Source organism: Eulemur rufifrons, chromosome 6 (assembly GCF_041146395.1).
Source record: "Eulemur rufifrons isolate Redbay chromosome 6, OSU_ERuf_1, whole genome shotgun sequence".
NCBI classification, from domain to species: Eukaryota; Metazoa; Chordata; class Mammalia; order Primates; family Lemuridae; genus Eulemur; species Eulemur rufifrons.
Genome location: NC_090988.1, coordinates 66,452,754 through 66,471,050, shown reverse-complemented (window position 1 = coordinate 66,471,050; position 18,297 = coordinate 66,452,754). Strand labels below are relative to the sequence as shown.

The 18,297-nt window shown below is 42.4% G+C and overlaps 1 protein-coding gene across 1 annotated transcript in view; it reads left to right on the top strand.

The window, feature by feature from the left end:
* SOX6 (SRY-box transcription factor 6) overlaps window positions 1-18,297 on the top strand; it is a 678,732-nt gene that overhangs the window by 64,605 nt on the left and 595,830 nt on the right. The window contains exon 3 of the mRNA XM_069471178.1: window positions 713-892. Within this exon, the coding sequence (XP_069327279.1) occupies window positions 732-892 (161 nt within the window). The 5' untranslated portion in view covers window positions 713-731. The remainder of the gene's footprint in view (window positions 1-712; window positions 893-18,297) is intronic.

Below are 18,297 nucleotides of genomic sequence, written 5' to 3'. Positions count from 1 at the left end.
TCAATCGTGGGGGGAAAAATCTCGTTTACAGTTTCTCTTAGGCAGATGGAAGAAGTAAATGATTAAGGGACTTTGGAGGGGTGCTTGGGGATGGCATGGGGTGTTGGTGGCAGGGAAGCGCGATTTCTCTTAGGTCTTGGTGCTGCAGGTAAGGCTCCCAGATTCCAGCTGCCCTCATGAAGAGCTGCAGTGGCGGATGAGAGTGGAGGGCGATCCGCGTCTGATTAGAGGGAAGTGGAGGAGGGTGGAGTGGGGGAGAAATGGACCCTGGACAGGCTCCACGGACACACATTGTCTTACTTCGTGAGTGTGTCCGCTCTATGCTGCTGCCTTTGGGAGCTTTTTGAACAAGGTACTACACTCCAGGCTTTTTCTCCCCTTCTCCCCCCTACCCCACAATGTGTTTTTTAAAAAGTGAATACCCTGCTAAAATAAGTTAAAAATCTTTATCTGACTTTCCATTTGAGATGTCAAAAGGATTTAATAAATGAAACTTTATTTACTGGGTAGTTTATCCAGAGGCTCAGCGACATCTCTGGTCTTTGGCCTTATTCTAATTCCGTGGTGGTAATTACCCTTCGTTTCTTTAAGTGCAATAGATTTATTGCCTTAGAGACTATGCACAGTTTGATTGAATTATTCATTTTTTTTTCTTTGGTGTAGCCTGCATCTGGGGACTCTGATGTGACGTGTAGATTTTTTTTTTTTTCAGGAACAAAGGGAATGTGGAAATGAAAGAGAGAGGGAGAGAGAGGCTGGCAGATGTAATGAGACGTGGTGAAGGTGTACGCAGACTGGCACTCCCACTCCTCCCTTCTGCTCTCACTGCAGCCCTGGGTAACTCGCAGGCTAACACAAACAGCTTTTCTCCCGCAGCCTGCCCTCTGTCACTGTAAGTACATCAGCCTTCTCTTATCAGCATGCAGATTCCAGCCACGCACTCCCCTAGCCTCGGCTTTGCACCTTAGACAGCAGAAGCACATTTGAAAATTAACTTTCCTAAGCTAGGAAAGGCATGTCTGTAAAACTTATTTTTGATTTATCTTTATTTTTCTTTGAAAAAAAGTTCATGCATTTTTACCACTTTTCCCCACCTCCTTTGTGGCGGTGCTCTGCTGCTACTGTCGCTACCGCTGTGGTCTTCCTAACAGGATGACGCGCAGATTCAAATGAAATTTTAATGTTATTCTCCATCCATTTAAAGTAGAGGGACAATGCCTTGTCCTATTGCAGAATGACGTCTTAAAGAACGCAGAGCATTATTCACAGTTTGCTTTTTGCTTTTATTGCTGAAACACGAGTTCCGACCTCTTTCAGGCAGAGTCCCAAGGGCACTGTTATTTGGGAGTTCAGGTTGTTTGGTTACTCCAAACTTAAATGAAGGGCGATGGGCTGCTGGAGTGTTGGTATGTTTGTTATCCCTGTTTAAGGAAACCAATTGCTAAAACTTTTCTCCGTGTTGTAATGAAAGTTTTCAACTTCTTCCCTTTTGGCTTTTACACTCTTTCACTTATTCTTCGTTTCACTAAAAGTTCTCCTCGGTATTTTGGAGCGCTTGACATTTATGCTTGTCCTATTTATACAGTAGCTATGAAGCCCTTCCTCAAATAAGTTAGCGACCTTAAGATGAAGTCGTGTAGGTCTGAATTGTCCACCCCGGCTGGTGTAAGGAGGCTTTCAAAGCGGGAATTCGAGGTTTTAAAAACCATTATGATTTTTACGTGGGTGTTTTAAGTATTAACTTGTCGAGCAGAATTAATTGCGTTGCCCTTCCCAAGTTCAGTGGGACTTCTCTCTTCAGGAACCGTACGCGCCTTTCCTTTTGCGAGTTCGCGCCTCTTCTCTGGAGGTGCGAGGCCAAAGTTAGCAAAGCCGAGTTGCCTTTGCTGATTGCGGTGCTCAGGGACACAGGGACAGCGCAGAGGCAGCTACCGCTGCGCGCAGGTAAGTCAGCCCCACCCGTTTGCCTCTCCTTCCCTCCCTCAATCCCCTCGAGCTCAGCGCCCACGTTCTCGCGCCGCGCGGGGCTCCGACCCCCAGGGGAAGTGAGCTTGTGTGTGTCAGGATACTGCCACGGTGCCTGGGTGCCCTCCGCCCCTCCCGGGACGTCTCTGAGCCCGCAGGCCAATGCCGACTAGGTGGAGAGCCCGGCACTTCAGCCCGCTGTCCCACTCTCCGCCTCGCCCACTGCTTGGTACAGCCGGCGTCCCAGGCTTGAGAGGAAACCCTTAGCTCGCACCCCCGCCCCCAGGGCCACGTGTCACCCCATGCACAGCTTGAAGTGTGTCACCAAGACCCCAACCTTTAGTTTCCTTCCTTTAGGGATCAACTTTGTGACCCGCTCCAGTTGTGCCTTACCAATCTACTTTGTTATCAGATTATTAGATAAAATCTAAAGACTGCCGCTCCTTTTCGGAAGGTCCATTAGGACCGGGTATTAGGGCCTTGGACGCCAGAGATCTTGATAAAGTCTCCTTCTTTTCCTTCTTGCACACCTGCCAGCGGCCTGCTTCTGGTCAGCGGGGTCAGTCTTGCCCCCAGATCCCCGAGTGCCGTGTGATTTAAAGAGACCGACGCGCTGGTATTTGGAAAACCAAACTTGTCTCAGCAAATTGGAAGAACGTAGTTTGGCCCCAGCGTTTCCGTCTCAGATGTTTCACCTTTCGGGGGCTAAGGATTCGGGCTCTGGGACCTAATCTATCCCATCTTCTCTCTGCAGGCATTTAGGACAGGTCATTCGATTTTGACGTTTTTAGGCTTTGGAGAGGTTTTTTGGCCGCTGTGATTGAGTTCCAGGGCAGACGGCGGAAGAGTGCGAGGCTCTAGAACCGGCCGGACCACATTTATACACGAGCGGAAGACATTTGACCCCTTTCTAGGCTAGAAACACCTTGGCCTGGGCTTGCCCGTTGGGCCTCGGAGGTCAAGGGGCCACCCGACAGTTCTGGGAGCCCTGGCCTTTAAGAGCTGGCCTGCAAGGTGCTAGGGAGTACTCCTCACCGGCCTCTAAACTCCAGCGTCTGGAGGCAGAATTTCCCGTCCTGAAAGTCGCTGGGGTGATGGGAACACAAGATTTCTTGTTGGGGACTCACTGTCCTCCCAACCAACAGTCAAGTCAGTTTAACCCAGAGTCCTAAAGCTCCCAGTTCTCAAGTATCATATTTCCTATTGAGGCAGAAACATCTGTCCCACTGATCCTAGATGCTCATCCCCACTCTTATTTCTGTCTTTTTCTTTCTCTTGTCTGGAGTTTATATGGAACCACGCATGGAGTATACTTTCAGAAGGCAATTTGTGATTGACATCTCAGCTTGTTGAGTCTTCTGTGTTTGCTTACTCTCTCCCAGTTAATTTTCTTCAAAGTTAATGTAACAAAGATGAGATTTTTTCCTCCCCTTTATTTTTGCTCACTTCATCTATGGGAGGTCCTCCTCACGTTGGCAACTTTAGATTGCCATGAAATTTTCTGATTTTTCTAGCCACCATACCTGATCCATCTCTTCTGGTCCATAGGTCCTTTCACAAAGTCTCTGTTTATAAAATATCTCAAAGTGGCCATCTCATATCAGTTTCTATACAGTAAGAATCTCTCTTTCATAAATTTCTGCAGATTATGTTGGTATCTTAGAACCTCTCTCCCAGCTTTAAACTTGTAGTTTTGACTCTCCACTGACCTCAGTGTCTGGAATCTAGTCTATGTCTTTGGGGCTGTGTTAAGGCAGGCCAAGCTCACCTTGTGCACACTGCCTCTAGTTAGCCCTGTGTAAAGCTAGTTTTCTCATCTATCTCTTATACTCTGCATCTCTACTATCTGACACCATGGTTATTCCCTCCTGTCCCGGTCCTCCAGTTTTTTTGCACTGAGATAAAGTTTCAGGTCTCTGCTTCTTTAGGCCATTCTATATTCTTTAAATCTTTACCGTACACATGAATCAAAGGAAATCTTTAATTTATGTAGTTTTTAGGTTTTTTTTAAAGCACAATTTTCTACAACAGATTATGCATTTTTATATGCTATCCTTGGTGACAAACTCTTTTTATATTCTACAACCTCCAAGACACCCTTCTTGAAATGTTTCTCCAAATCTTTTCTTCTACAAAGTTGAGGTAATATCCATGTAGCACTCACTCAATCCCATGCAACATAGACTTATCCATATAATAAATATGGAACTATTTTATTTATTGTTGTAAAAGTGTAATAATTTTTCGTTGGTAGTTTGTACATGTCTTTTTATTTATAATTTTAACCTATAAAGCCCATAATCCACATGGCCTCCAGAACACTGCCACCTACATATGTGAGGAATCTCCTATGTATATTGCCTTTTCTTTTTTTCTTTTAATTCCTCCTCCCCCATTTTTAAAAATGTTTCTTTTTCCTATTTACTGAGATCCTATTAACTGGTATGTTTTCATTGTCTCTGCTTCCTGCATCTCTTTCTTTTCTCTCTTTTGATTACTTCTCTTTTCCATTTTCCTTCATCCTTATCATTCATCCTAATAGTCACCCCTGTTTCCTTCTTCCTGGTCTGCTTGAATCCCTGTCCTTCCCCTTCTCTGTTTTTCTCATAACTCCTGTTTGTGGTTCAGTTATTTATATTAATAATTCTTGACATTCAGCCCATGCCTTTTTCTGTCACCTAACTTTCCCTAAAGCACAACCTACTACTATTCCTACATTTTCCTCTACCATCTGACTTCCTCACTTTCTCCACTTTGCTCCTTTTTTCTCCCCGTTTGCCTACCTTTTCCCCGCTTCAGTTTGCCTTTCTCTTGACTCCTCCCAGCAGCCCCAGCCCCAGTAGCTCTCCTTTAGTTCTTTTCTCCTCAGCCTGCCTCTCCCCCACCTAATACTTGTTCCCCTTGTCCTCTGACCCCGACTTTCCGTCTTCTTTGTCCCCTTCCAATTCTCTCCTAGTACTCGCTTCACTCTCTTTCCATGCGCTTTCTCCAATTCCAACCTCTGGTCTCCCGGGTCTCTCTGCCCTCCTCTCTCTTTGCGGCTCTCTCTTGCCTTTGCCTCCCGCTCTCCCCTCCTTCCTCCCCTGGCCCTCCCTCCTCCCCTCCCAGCTTCTCTGCCTGGCTCGCTGCCTCCCTCGCCTCTTGTCTCATCTTGCCTGTGTTGTCTGGGAGGGGAGCCCTGCCTCCTCTCCCTCGCTCAGATCAATGCCCTGGCCACTCACTTTCTGATGTTGCACGACGGGAAATGCTTTGAATACTTACGACATGGCCGCTCACACTGATTGCCAAGATTGACAGCACTAACCATCGCCTTCACTTGTTTCAGAGGGGAAGCCCCTAGTCACCCCGTCCGCGCGCACCTCCCGGCACCCCGGCGGCAAACTTCTGCCGCTCAGCGCTCCCCCCGCCCGGGGCGGGACACCCCCGCAGACTTGAGTTAACGGGCTGCGCCGGCCGCGGCGCTGGGGGGTTCTGCTCTCTTGCTCTCTGGGCTGTGCCAATTGACCTAGCATCGACTCCCTTTCCTTTAAAAATTTTTTATATGTATCTTTCCCTTTTTCTTTAATGCCATTTACTCCCGCGGCGCAGCGCACAAGGAGCCCTCCCGAGCGGTACCATCCTGGAGCCCGCCCAGGTAACCGGGACGGAGCAAGCGATCTAGAGAGCGAGGGAGGCAGAGCGAGAGCGCGCGGCCCGTTTGTGAGCTACCTGTTGGGGAGCCGGAGGGGGCAGGGGACAGGAACCCAGGGCCGGGCCGCCGTCCCCCAGCGCCTTCCGCTCCTGCCCTTCCGGGCAGCTCCAGGGTTAGTTTCTTAGAGCTGGGACGGAGGGGCTGGGGTAGGACAGGCGGTGGGACGACAGCCGAGCAAGTGGAGCCCCGAGAGGGCGCGGGTTGCCGGGAGCCGCGGCTGCCCAGCCCGGGCGGGTTTCGGTACTTGGCTGGGGAGGGGAGGAGGAGGAGCGGGAGGAGGGCGTTCAGCGGGGCCGACGCGGAGGAGGAGTGGAGGTAGAGAAAGGGGCCCGAGCGTCTGCCGCTCGCCGGTGGACGCGCGGATCCCCAGGATGCGTCCCCTGTCTCGCAGAGTTGTGCCTTGTTCCGGAGGCGGTGACAGATCTGCGTGGCGGGCTTTTGGTTTTCTGCCCCCCGCCCCCCAAAAAAATCCACTCCGAGAAAACACATGTTGTAGCTGTAGATAACTGTGCGTAGGACACTAAGGGCAGGGAGAGAGACAGACAACGCAACCTTTGACAACAGAAAGCTGTTATCGCCATCCTAAATATTCGCCCGGAAATCTGTCTGCCCTCTCGGCCCACCTTATTCTTCCACCTTGGCCTCCCCGCATAGACATTCTAATCTATATAACTGGGAATGATATGAGAAAGAAGTCAGGTGGCTTAGAGAATGAATTTTTAAGTCTCCGTGAAGTTTGAGGTAGGTATTTCATTGAAGTTCGCGCAAGTGTGTGATGAAGGAAGCTTGTGTGCCTGCGTGTGTAGTTATCTCCCCCCAACCCCCGCGTTCTGTGGAAGCAAATGCGTGTATGCTTTGAAGGGTCAGATGGGACCGCTGGGTGGTAATGCCCTTTGTGCCCACAAGAGGGCAATATCCTGAGGGCTTTGTGAGCGCTGTATCTCGTTATCGCGGCAGGCTTGGGTTTAGAGAAAGTTATACCGAAACTTTCAAACTGATACCACGTCTTATTTCGTGATACTAAAAAAAGAGAAAGATATAGAGAAACAAAGGAGGAAGAAAGAGAGAAGCTAAGAAAGAAGAGAGAAAGAAAGAGAAAAGCAGGCAGCCAGCCTAGCCCGGGAGAGTCCTAGTCACACCGAGCTTAGGGGGAGGGCTGTTTTAATTGTGGGTTTGGCCGACTGACGACTGGAGTGCCCTCCTCGGCTGTCTTAGTTGTAGCTGGAGGTCATGTAAATCGACCTTAAAAGAATGCATAAGCCATAAATTAAAATAAACCCTCACCCAAGAGCTGATCCATAAGTAGACAATATCCAACCTGGACAAAACGGGCTTCCTTTACGAGCCGACCTAAACCGCATCCCCCAAAGAATAGAGACTAAATGCAAAGTAAGTTTTCTAGCGAATATTTTGTTTTCTGGAAAAGTGTTGGGTTGATTCGCTGTGTGACTGCGACGCCACAGTTTTCGGAGCGCTTCAGTTGTCAGCCAGACTTGGGGTGCGGGAGGTCGGGAGGACCCGCTGAGCTTCTGGGCTTCTTAACGCTACCCCCACCCTACCCCCATTTTGGTTTGGAAACTTTGGCTATTTGTGGGGTTGACGCTGGCGGAGGGTGGGCGGGAGTCGAGGATCTCCGCCGGTCTTTCCGCCAGGATGAAGTTTACTCGGAGGAGTTCATAAAGAAAACCCGGGTCGCTAGAAAACGCGTGCGCTCCCTCCTCCTCCCCTCATCCCACCGCCGCTCCGCCACAACTTTCCCCGCACGCTGCGCGAGTTGCCTCCAGTTCACTCGTCTTCTCTCTCTCCCTTCCTTCCCTCCCCCCCCCAATTTTGGACATTACTTTTTATGATCTTTTCAGGAATAAACAAACCGAACTCCAAGACAATCCGAAACCCAAGTGCTAACTAATCTGTGGTCCTCTTTGCCCTGGACTCCAGAGCAGTGGTGCCTGGCCTGGCGGGAGTGTGGGTTAGGGTTAGGTCAGCCCCTCCGGGCGCGGGCTCGGCCACTGAGTCCGCCGGCCGGGCGCACGGTCGCCGGCACGTTTCTTCCCCGCCCAGCGTCCCTGAGCCCCGGCGGCGCCCTCCGTCCTTCTCGGCACCCTGCCCGGGCCCCGCCGCCCGCTGCCCTCTCTGCAGCCCCGGCCGAGGTCCGTTGCTCCAGGGTTCTGCCAAGGGCTGGGGGCGGTGCTGCCACCCGCCCTGTGGCCCAGCCGGAGTCTGGCCGCTCCCGGGGGAGCTGCTTTCTTCTTTCTCCCTTAAAGGGCCGGGCAGAAAAGGGAAAGGGCTTGTGCAAAGGCTGCTGGGGTTGTGCTTGGACGCCAGGAGGAGCGGCCCGGGGCTGCGGAGGACAGATTAGCTCTGTGCCTGGCAAACCCCGTGCTCCGCGGAGCTTTAAGATAAAAAGAGAATTTGTATGTTAGGAGCAGATAAAAGGTGGTTGTCATCGGCGTGTTTTGTGTTTTATTTAAGCTTTCTTAGGCTGACCAAGTTTGAAAACGTTTGTTTTGTATGAATTGCCAGATATTGAATGCCGCCCCTATTTGGTGACTAAAAATAAGCTTCAGCTTCGACTGGACTGGCGGGGCTGGGCAGTTAGCGAGATGGGCAGTCCCCGGCTGCTTCCATGTGTGTGAGACCCACTGAGGGCCGGGCTGAAGTTTAGGTCTTGAGATGGCCCAAAGCTGTCCCTGCGGCAAACCGGTCTGGGCTCCGGACCTCCCGCTGCACTGTCAGTGGGCTCTCGCATGACGTCCACATTCTGGACGCTTGTGCCCGGCGTGCACTCCTGCGGCTGGGCGTTTGGCCCTTGCCAGGTGGCCCAAACAGCAACCCAGCGGAGTAGGGATGAGAGTCCCCCCTCCCCCCACCCTCCCTGCTCATCAGGGTCTTCGCTCCCCTGCCCTTTATAGTCACATGCCCAGGTTTTCCCCCCGTCCCGAGAACAGACACAGCCCCGCCCAGTCTATTTCTAGGAGGTGGGTTTGGGTGAATAAAAAGGTCAATTGGTCTGGTCCGCGAGCTGGTCCGTGGCAAGGGGGGACAGGACGGACACCTGGCAAGGTCCGCCCCGCCTGTCCCCCCGATCCTGACCGGCCCAGCCGCCCACAGCTGGCTTTCCCAGGCCACATTCTTGCGCTAAGTGCGAGAGGCTGTGGGAAAAGCAATCCTGAACCGGCCAAGAGCCGGTGAAGCTGATCCCGCGATGGCATTTTGTTTTGAACAGTTGCTGGGGTTGACGTTTCCTCATAAGGTAAGGTGTCACTGGACAGTCGGCTGCCCAAATGCCACATGTATAATTAGCCTGCGCACTCAGCACCTAGTCCCCGTGGCCCGTAGGCACGGGCTTGGCCGACCTGGTCCACTCAGCTCGGTTCCGGGCTACAGGATTCCCGAGGGAGGGACGAACCGGCGAGGACAGCCTCGGGAGGCCCTGGCAGAGAAGACTGTGACAGTGTAGCCTTGGCTTTGATTTTTCTCTTTTCTTTTTTTCTTCTCTATTTTCTCTTCTCTCCTTACTTTTTGTCTGTTGGGGAACTGTTGGTTAGAGGAGTACTGGACACCAGCTCCAGAGTGCAGAGTCAATGGGAAAAGGAGACGTGGAGAAAATCTGGAAATAGCCCCATACTCCACACACCGCCAGTAGGGGAGGGCTGCTAGTGCCCCTCTGCACTAACCCAGGAGGACCAGCCCAGGCTTGGCATTGTATATCCTGGCTTGGGTAGGGACTTAGGCTTCTAGTTTGGATTGTTCACCTGTCTCTGTGCTCCCTCCTGCCCCCACTCTGAAAGGTCTCTCAGAAAGTTAGTGTCTGTGCCCTGATTGCAGCTTCTTGTTTCCCCCTCCCGGCCTATCCACTTGGGGCTGCTAGTGATCCCTGTGGGGAAGCCTGAAAAGATCTGTTCGGTCTCTCCCTGTGTCACTCTTGTTCAGCCTAGGGTTCTTGGGAGCAGTGCCTTGTCCCCTCTGCCCAGATTGGCGCTTGAGCTTCCTACCTAGTTTCCCAGATCCGGGTCTCAGGTCAGCTTTAGCCCACACTCTCTGGCAGAGACCAGATTTCTGCAGCCGTGAACATGACCTTCCCTCTGTCACCCTGTGCAGTCACCATGGAATTCAACACTCAGCATTAGGTATTTGCATCAGTCTCCCTCCTCCCCTTGTTTCTAGGCCACTCAGATATGCCTAATACCTACTAGAAGATTCCCTTTATTTCAAAATGAACAAGCAAACATCCTATCCTAAATTTTCCACAAATTTAGTGGGATAGGATTAGCTTTTCTATGGCAACAGGAGCATACCTTTCTTGGTGGGAAGTGGGGACACGGTTTATTAAGTTGCATTTGCTTTTTATTGAACCAATGAAATATTTCATTTTCTTATAGCAGGAGAAAAGTTATGACTGAATTTTTTTGACTCTATCAGCCCATAAATGTGTTATCTATGCACTTTTGAGAGTATCTTCCTGAATACACATATGTGAGCACATGGGCAGTAGGCAAAATGACATGTAAATTTTTTTCTCCTACATTTTTGAAAACCTCATAAATCAAGAGATACTGTCCCTATTCTTTTTTTTAAAACAGCAAACAACCAAAAAAACTTTCAACCTCTGAAAGGAAGTGTGTACCACAGTTATTAGATCTAGTTTATGACCAAAGACAGTAAGTAACCAGGATTCAGACATCCAAGTACTAAGTCATTAATTCCTTAGGCATACTGACAACCTCTGTTGCTTTTCTCATGTACTACCAACACCTCCTTTCTCTTTTGCTCTTCCACCATATTTCTTTAGTTATAGTGGCAAAAGTAGATAGCTTTTTGTTTATTGTTTATCCTGTTTATTGCTGCTTTTATTTGTTGCTTTGGAAGTGATGAGAAGGAACTTTCTCTTGGTGTATTTGTATGTTTTAAAATGCCAAAAAATTGAATTTATTATTATGGAGCATGATACAAACTCCCATAATGCTATATTGTGTAACTACAATATGTCATTATACTATAAAGATAAATATAAAAATATTAATAAAGCATTGTCAAATACCTATACCTTAAGCTGATTCTATAATGGATTTGGTAACTGAATATATATCTAGAAGAATTGAGATTCAGTAGGAATATTACATTGTCTGTTGGGCATTTTTTCATTAGTAGCAGAAAACAATAGTTTTCTTTTTAAGGGAAAAGCATAGATTTATAATATGTTAACCAGCAAACTTTTTTTATAAGGTTCTAAAATATATTACTTTAAATATATAAATGATAAATTTTGGTGGCATTATTGAGATTTTATGTCTGTTTCTGTTTGACTTTTCTAAAGGAACTATGTGATTATTGATCATTGATAAAATTGCTACACATATCCTTCTTATATTGAAGAAATCAGTGACATTTTAAATAATTCTCTTTCAGTTAGTACAATAGGTACTGGAATAAATGTTCTTTGAACATTTTGAATAAGACTTAAAATACATTGGCTTTAACCCCTACTTTTAATGTTTTCCATACTTTTCAGTTTTGTTTGGTTATACATCTCTTGACATGTTTGAAAGAATTCTCTTGTTAGTGAATTCTTATATATAGAGAATCCATACACACACACACACACACACACGCACACTTTTTTGACTATTTACAAACACCATTCTGTGAAAGTATAGCATAGTACAACTAAGATTTGAGTTTATCTAAGAGCTGTTTGTTTAAATACAGTTTAAGGATGCATATATATCAATTGATGTTTTTGAAGTCAAGTGAAACATTCCATCAAGCTAATGTGTCTGAGAGTACCATATCAGGCACAGACAGGTACTAGAAATGATAAAACACAGATAACTTACAGCAAGATGATTTGCAGATGGGTTGTATTATCTGCTGTCATGAGATTAGATGGGCCATATTACTATTTTTTAAGAAAAATCATTGGTCTAGGTTATTTCAGAATTATCAAGTTATGTGAGTATATGAGATTTAATGAGAACAGATTTTATTATAGAAACTTGCTAAAAAAATGAACAAATGAAGAAGAATTCATTGTTCTTTAGAGGAAGAAATAGACTGTCTTCGGGTTTAGATTGCTTCTTGTTTAAGAAATATGGCTCCCCCCTATTTCTTTTTCTAATAAGGGAAATATGATATTAGAACGTTTTGTGTCTTCATCCTGACTCCACATTTTTTATTGATTATACCCTGAATCTCAATACTCAAGGGAAGAAAAAAAAGGCTACTGCTCTGGTATAGTGTATGAAAAGCAATTTTTATTAATGTAAGCATCTTTTAAATGTGTAGCATATCCTTTTTGCTTGAAGTTCTTCAACTGTGACCTGAAAATTTATTGTTTTGGTGAGAATTATATCAGAAACTCTCATCGTCCTTTATATCCATAATATATTCACTATTCATTCATAAGAAAGTGTTTTTATTTCCTTTGTTCAGTTGAAAAGGGTAAAAGCTTTTCAGGTAATTATTTTGTTTAGACATTTAGTCAAACTGGAAATAGTTCAAAATTTGCAATATGGTTTTTGATAGAGCTTTTCAAGTTTTAAGTATCCATTGTTATAGTTTGGATAATAATATCAATTGAAGAATGTGGGTGGAGGTTGTAAAATGGAGTATCATTTAAATCTACTACAGCGTCTCTCACCTCCAAAAAAAGAGATCTGTTTTTTCTCAAATCTGTGGTAGTCTCAAAAAAAGTGAACATGAAACCCTAAAACCTCAGAGAAGCAGTATCGATTCAGTTCTTAACTGCAAATCCTTCATATCTTTGCTCAAAATATCCAACTTTACACCAATATTAGCCATTCTTTTTATAGTGACACCATGCTTAGTAAAAAACTTCTAAGCAGTGAGGTCAGGTGTTGGGATTGGATTCTAGTTTATTTTTTATGAATCAGATAAAGATTTCTGTGCATGAGACCATATGTGAAGATGAGAGAACAAGAACATTTCCATATCAAAGGCAATATATCTGAGGCTGCATGGTAATTAAAATGCAGTGGTTTGGACTCTGTGCACTAGCACTTAAGCAGAGCATTGCCGGGACCTTGTGCATCATGCAGGCGGTTGCCTCTTGCATACTTCTTGAAATACACTTATAATTTTGTACAAACATTTATGCCAGTCCACACTTTTCTGTGGATAATTTGTATTTCATCCAAACCATTCAAAGTAGAAGTTATTTTTTGAGCTACCCCCTCATTATGGCTTTTGTGCTTCAACTATTTTTATTCTTCTTGTTTGTATTTCCTTTTACCAGAATGATGGCTTGTTTATATTCAGAATCTCTTCTTGCTCCTCTAAGACCCCTAATATATCACTCATATGTTACTATTCACTCAAAAAACTTTCATTTTTAGGAGAGATGTGAGTTATTTTCTGAGGTTAATTGTAGATTCTTTAATCTATTATAAACTAATAAGCCACATTAAAAATCAACTGCCTAGTTATTTCTACTTTATAATGCTAATATATTTAGTAATCCTCATGAACTCACACAATGCATAATATTGGAAAAAATTCTTTCTCAAAATGCTGAAAGAAGAATTCTGAAATGTTCCTTTTTACCTTTTAACGGCATGCAAATGTGTAGTGACATTCTCTTTCATAATACTTCAAGTGAAAACCAGTCATTTGAGACCATAGAAATCTTTAGATTTATCTAAAGAGTTATCTCTGCATTTATAGAGAGATGTTTGATTTCATTTATCAAGAACTGGGTTAATATCAGCCTATAACTATTTGGGAATAGAATAGTGAAATAAAAAAATCTAACAATTGGTACTCTAATGTTGCATATATTTTAGAAATTTTTGCATCTTTGGTAACCAGTTTGAATCTGCTGCCCTGTAATTTTCTGGATTTTCTATTTCCGTATTTGCTCTCTTTCTACGAACATTCTGCTGTGGTGCGTGTGGCAAGGAATTCACTGGTGTGCTTTATTTACTAAGCTTGCATGGTCTAGAAAGCTTTTTAAAGATTTTTCTGGATTGAAGGACTATGTATTGAAGAAGGCTAATGTGATATTGTGAAATCCTTTAAGATTTTTGTGTGTTGTAAGTATTTTGAATCAAATTACTTAAGTATATTGAGTTGATGCTTTTCAATGATGATGTGTATAAATAGGCATAATAATATAAGATAAATTCAAAGTGCATTATATGATGTGCATATTAGAGTGTATGCAAACATTCTATGTTCTCTCATTTCAAGTTCTGTCTTGATCTCTTTCTTCACTGGAAATCTCACAAGACCACTATTTAAATGATCTGTGATCCCTGCTACATTCAATAATTTGTTGTTTCTAGTCATCTTAAAGAAACAAATTGAATTGTCTGTCTTTAATATATTCATTCAAATGCAAAAGGGACTTTAGTGCTATTTGTGATTTTGACTTCACCGAGCACAATCTTTTTTGCTTCCTTGAAAAGTAGTTCTTTAAAATTAGACAAAGAAAATTAAAGATGCTTCACTTTCTAAGACTATACAAACCCAAATATGTGGAAAAAAGAAAATGCAACAGATTTTTTTTTTTTTTTTTTTTTTTAAAGAAGAGCATAGGTTTCAAATGGAACTCATTTTCAGGCATGGTTGCAAATGTTTCCTTTTATCCTTTACAAACAGATCCTTGGATAACTTGATTGAACACTTAAGTTCTAGGCACCCTGAAGGGCATTTTTGATGCCACGAGTTTTTGTGTTTCATGGATTTTTTTCTTCTATTGAAGATTGTAATATTTGGTAGATGGGGAAACTTAGGTCCAGTTGTCTTGGTGCTAAGCAGGTCATTGGCAGAACAGGGTAAAAATGCCCCTAACTAAGAAAGAATAGTTCATTGTTTTTCCTCAGGAAGGAACATTAAAGAGCAGGAATGTTGTTATTTTCTCAGAAATAATCTCCAACTATGTCCTTGGGCGTTGAAACTTCTGTGTAGGAGAAGTCAGCTCCCTTTCCCTCAATATATCCATGATATGATCCTTAAGCCTCAGTTTCTTTATTTGTAAAATGGAAGTAATAATAATATCTACATCATAGGGTTATTGTGAGGATTAAATGAGATAAATGAAGATAAAGCACTAAGCTCAGGGATTGGTAAAAAAAAACATTTTATTTAATAAATGTTATCTGTTACTGTTGAAGTGGTACTAAGAATTATACAGATATGGTTTCTCATTCCAGCCTCACTATATGCTTGCTATGTAATTTTTGGGAAGTTATATAACCTGCTTCTTTTCCTCTTCTATAAAATAGAGAAAGCAGTACTGGTTCTTTCTTTTCTTTCCTAGAATTCTCATTCATCTGTAGTCTGGAAGCCTTGGGATAGAGTAGTAATTAAATGTAGAGTTTGTATGTCCAGCCTCTCAAATTTGATAAAACTCTAATTCTAAGGACTAAAAGAAACTTTGAAAGGTCACATTTTTTGTCATCCTCCATGTACTATTGGTCACCCTTTCTCCATTCTAATCAGTTAAGAAGCTCTCCTTATTTTGAAAGCCTACAAAGCAGGAGATTTTATAATCTTCTTTGGTTATGTATATAAATGATTAATACCAGGAATTTCTTTATGTCAAATATACACATATCAATCTGTTTTATCTTGCTTTCATTTTAAGAAAAAATGGAAACAGACATTCTTGTTCATTTGAGTGACAGACACGTATGTGTGAAAACCAAAAGTAGACTTTCAATTTTTATTTCTCGAATATTTTAAGTCTTATTTTCTAAACTAGTTTTATGACTTTGGAAAAATAACACAACCTCTCCAAATCTCAATTTCCTCATTTTTAAAATGAAGAAGATGATAGAATTTATCCTATTGGGCTGCTGAAAAGATTAAGTTTGAAGATACTATATAAATAAGTATGGAACTGTTCTGGGCAACTGTATTAGGATAAATTGGCAGAAGTCCTATGATCAGTACTAGAACCATGGCATGAGAAGGGCCTTTAATTCTCTTCTATTTTATAGAACTCCTCAGCTTTTAAAGTGCTTTCATATTCATTGCCTTATTCAATAAAAAGTATGTAGAGGCAGATAAACTTTCCAGTCATACTGTCTAACTTCCTCCTTGATATGAATAAATGTTTAAACTGGGTTTTGCTTCAGGATATTATTTACTCCAAACAAAGCTCGTATGTCATAAATTAGGACTGGCTTTTTTGGCCTTCTTATTTTCCAGTCTCTTCAATATAATGTCAGTGCTCATTTATTTTATTTTCATACTTACTTCCAGAGCCAAACCGTTGCTGCCTTCCCCATACACTAATGTAAATGAATAATACTATGCTGATCAGAAGCATTAAACATCAGTTTTACATGTCTTTGATTAATAAAAATTAGAAAATGACTTAACTATTACATAATAAGTGTGGCTAATTTGATAGGAAGCAATCTTTTAAAATACGGGGTTCATGAGGGAGAATTAATAAAAGAATCCTTGATGTTGAAAAGTTGGGAACCACTTGATTATATGATTTCAAAGATGAACATGCTTGGTCCTAGTGTGGAGGTGTGAATATGAGTATAAGTGATTCTATGCAGTGTGCTAATTATTATAATGGACATATGTATAAGAGCAGAAGTACCTATGTTAGAGAAAGCTTCTGGTAGGAGGTGGCCTTTGATCTATGATTTAAAGGATGATTAGGAATAGGAATAGGTAACACCCTCAAGAGCATTGAATATGTGGGAACATTTGATAGCATAACTGGCTCTTCTGTAGGTCTGACACTGAAATGTCTCATACTTGTGTGTCTTTGGGACTCCTAGAAAGGCCATGTCTGTCATGAATGTCATACGAACATAGGACAGAAGGTTTTAACCACTACACTTCTCTTTCTTAGCTCAGTTTGTAGTCAGGGATATTGTGAGTACATTTTAAGGTACAAAGGAATCTTTCAAATTATTGCTTTCCTTTAAATATGTCAACTAGGTATGAAAATTATAGTAAGTGGCTTATTAATATATGAACTAATGATCAGGATTATGAGTTAATAAAATCTTCTATCTTGCACTGTAATACACTTTTTTTTTTTCAATTGACAAGCATGATCTTAGAGAAAGAGCTATATCTGGAAACTTAAATCTGATTTTGTTCCTGTTTCCCTTACTTGTTGCAGGTCTTTAGGTGCCTTATATTTATAATCAAGTTTTCTAAGTGTAAAGTTGTCATACATCATAACTTCTTTTTTATTGAGGGATAGTATGAAAATAAATTAATTCTTAGGGTGATCTGAACTTTTCTGAAGAAATTCAAATTTTTATTATACAATGATGGTGATGAAACAGCAGTAGTGGCAGAAGCAGCAGTAGCGGCAACAACTTGTTCCTACTTCTGATAACTTTCAAATAGGGGTGCTAAATCCACTTTTTAGTTTTGTAATCTGGAAACTCATGTTTTCTAATAACTTTTTGAATGCCTTTTATCTGAGCCTATGGGCCTTGTTTTCTGTTTTTGGTTTGAAAGTTCTCTGGTGTTTAACAACTTGTTTCTCCAAATTAGACACACCTATTGAGATTTTGCAGCTTATATGACTGTGATGTAACCTCGTTCTGAAGGGATTGGTGGTCACATAGGCTAGAAAAGCTATGGCCCTGGTTTCCAATGGCCTCAACTTATTTTCCTCATAGTGTTTTAGCACGCTGGAGACTTGCATTGTTGATAATGCCGTTAAAAAAGTGATGATTTTAAATCTTTCTATGTTAAAAAGAAATTTCTGAAACTGAGTAAAAGACGGGAAAAAGATGTGAAAGTTCTAGAAAACAGTTTAAAAACATCCTTTTAGTCATATTAAATTAGTTATGATTTAAAGGACATTTTCCTTTGAGACTTTCAATTGAATTCTTTAATAAAAAGCAAAAAAACCAAACAATAGAAAATAAAATAAAAATCAAAATAATATAGCAACTGAACAAAGTTTAAATAACTTGGAACAAAGTATATTAGTTAACTGAGTTCTAGGAACATATTTTACTCTTCAGTTTGAAGACCCAAATACACACTGGAGGAAAATTTGACCATTTTAAAATTCCTTAGCTATAGTCCTTTCCCATTGAAAATAGACATGTTGAAGTTTAAAAAAAAATTTTAATCTTGGAACCCTAAAACCATGTAACATTATATTTAATTTTTATTTTTTAATGTGACATTTTCAGATGTTTATAAAAATAAATTTTCAGCTTTTCTGAGGTCAGATCCTTTAAGTTTTTATAGACAACAAGCCCAGAGAAGGCCTCCCTTTGTACTTTTTGTATAGGTTTGTATGATTTAGAGATATGGTAAAGTACTTTTGTGTTTTAAATTGTGTGGCATTTTGTAACAGGCGCTCTCTCTCTCTCTCTTTCTCTGTGTGTGTGTGTGTGTGTGTGTGTGTCTATGTAAAACAGCCTAAATTGGGTGGAACTAGTGAACTTGGGTACTTGTATTCCTCTTCTTCTTCTTTTTTTTTTTTTTAATAAACATACTGAAAGTTTGGAACTCATATTGTTATGTATGGCATGACAGGGAAAGAATGAAAAATAGCTTGACTTTTGATTATGACCCCTTGGGTCCTTTTCCAAAGCACTTAACATTATTAGCTATGTCTTAGTTGTGAAGTTTTGTGTTTGATTTCTTTCTTATGTTCACATGGCAAATTCATCAAAGTT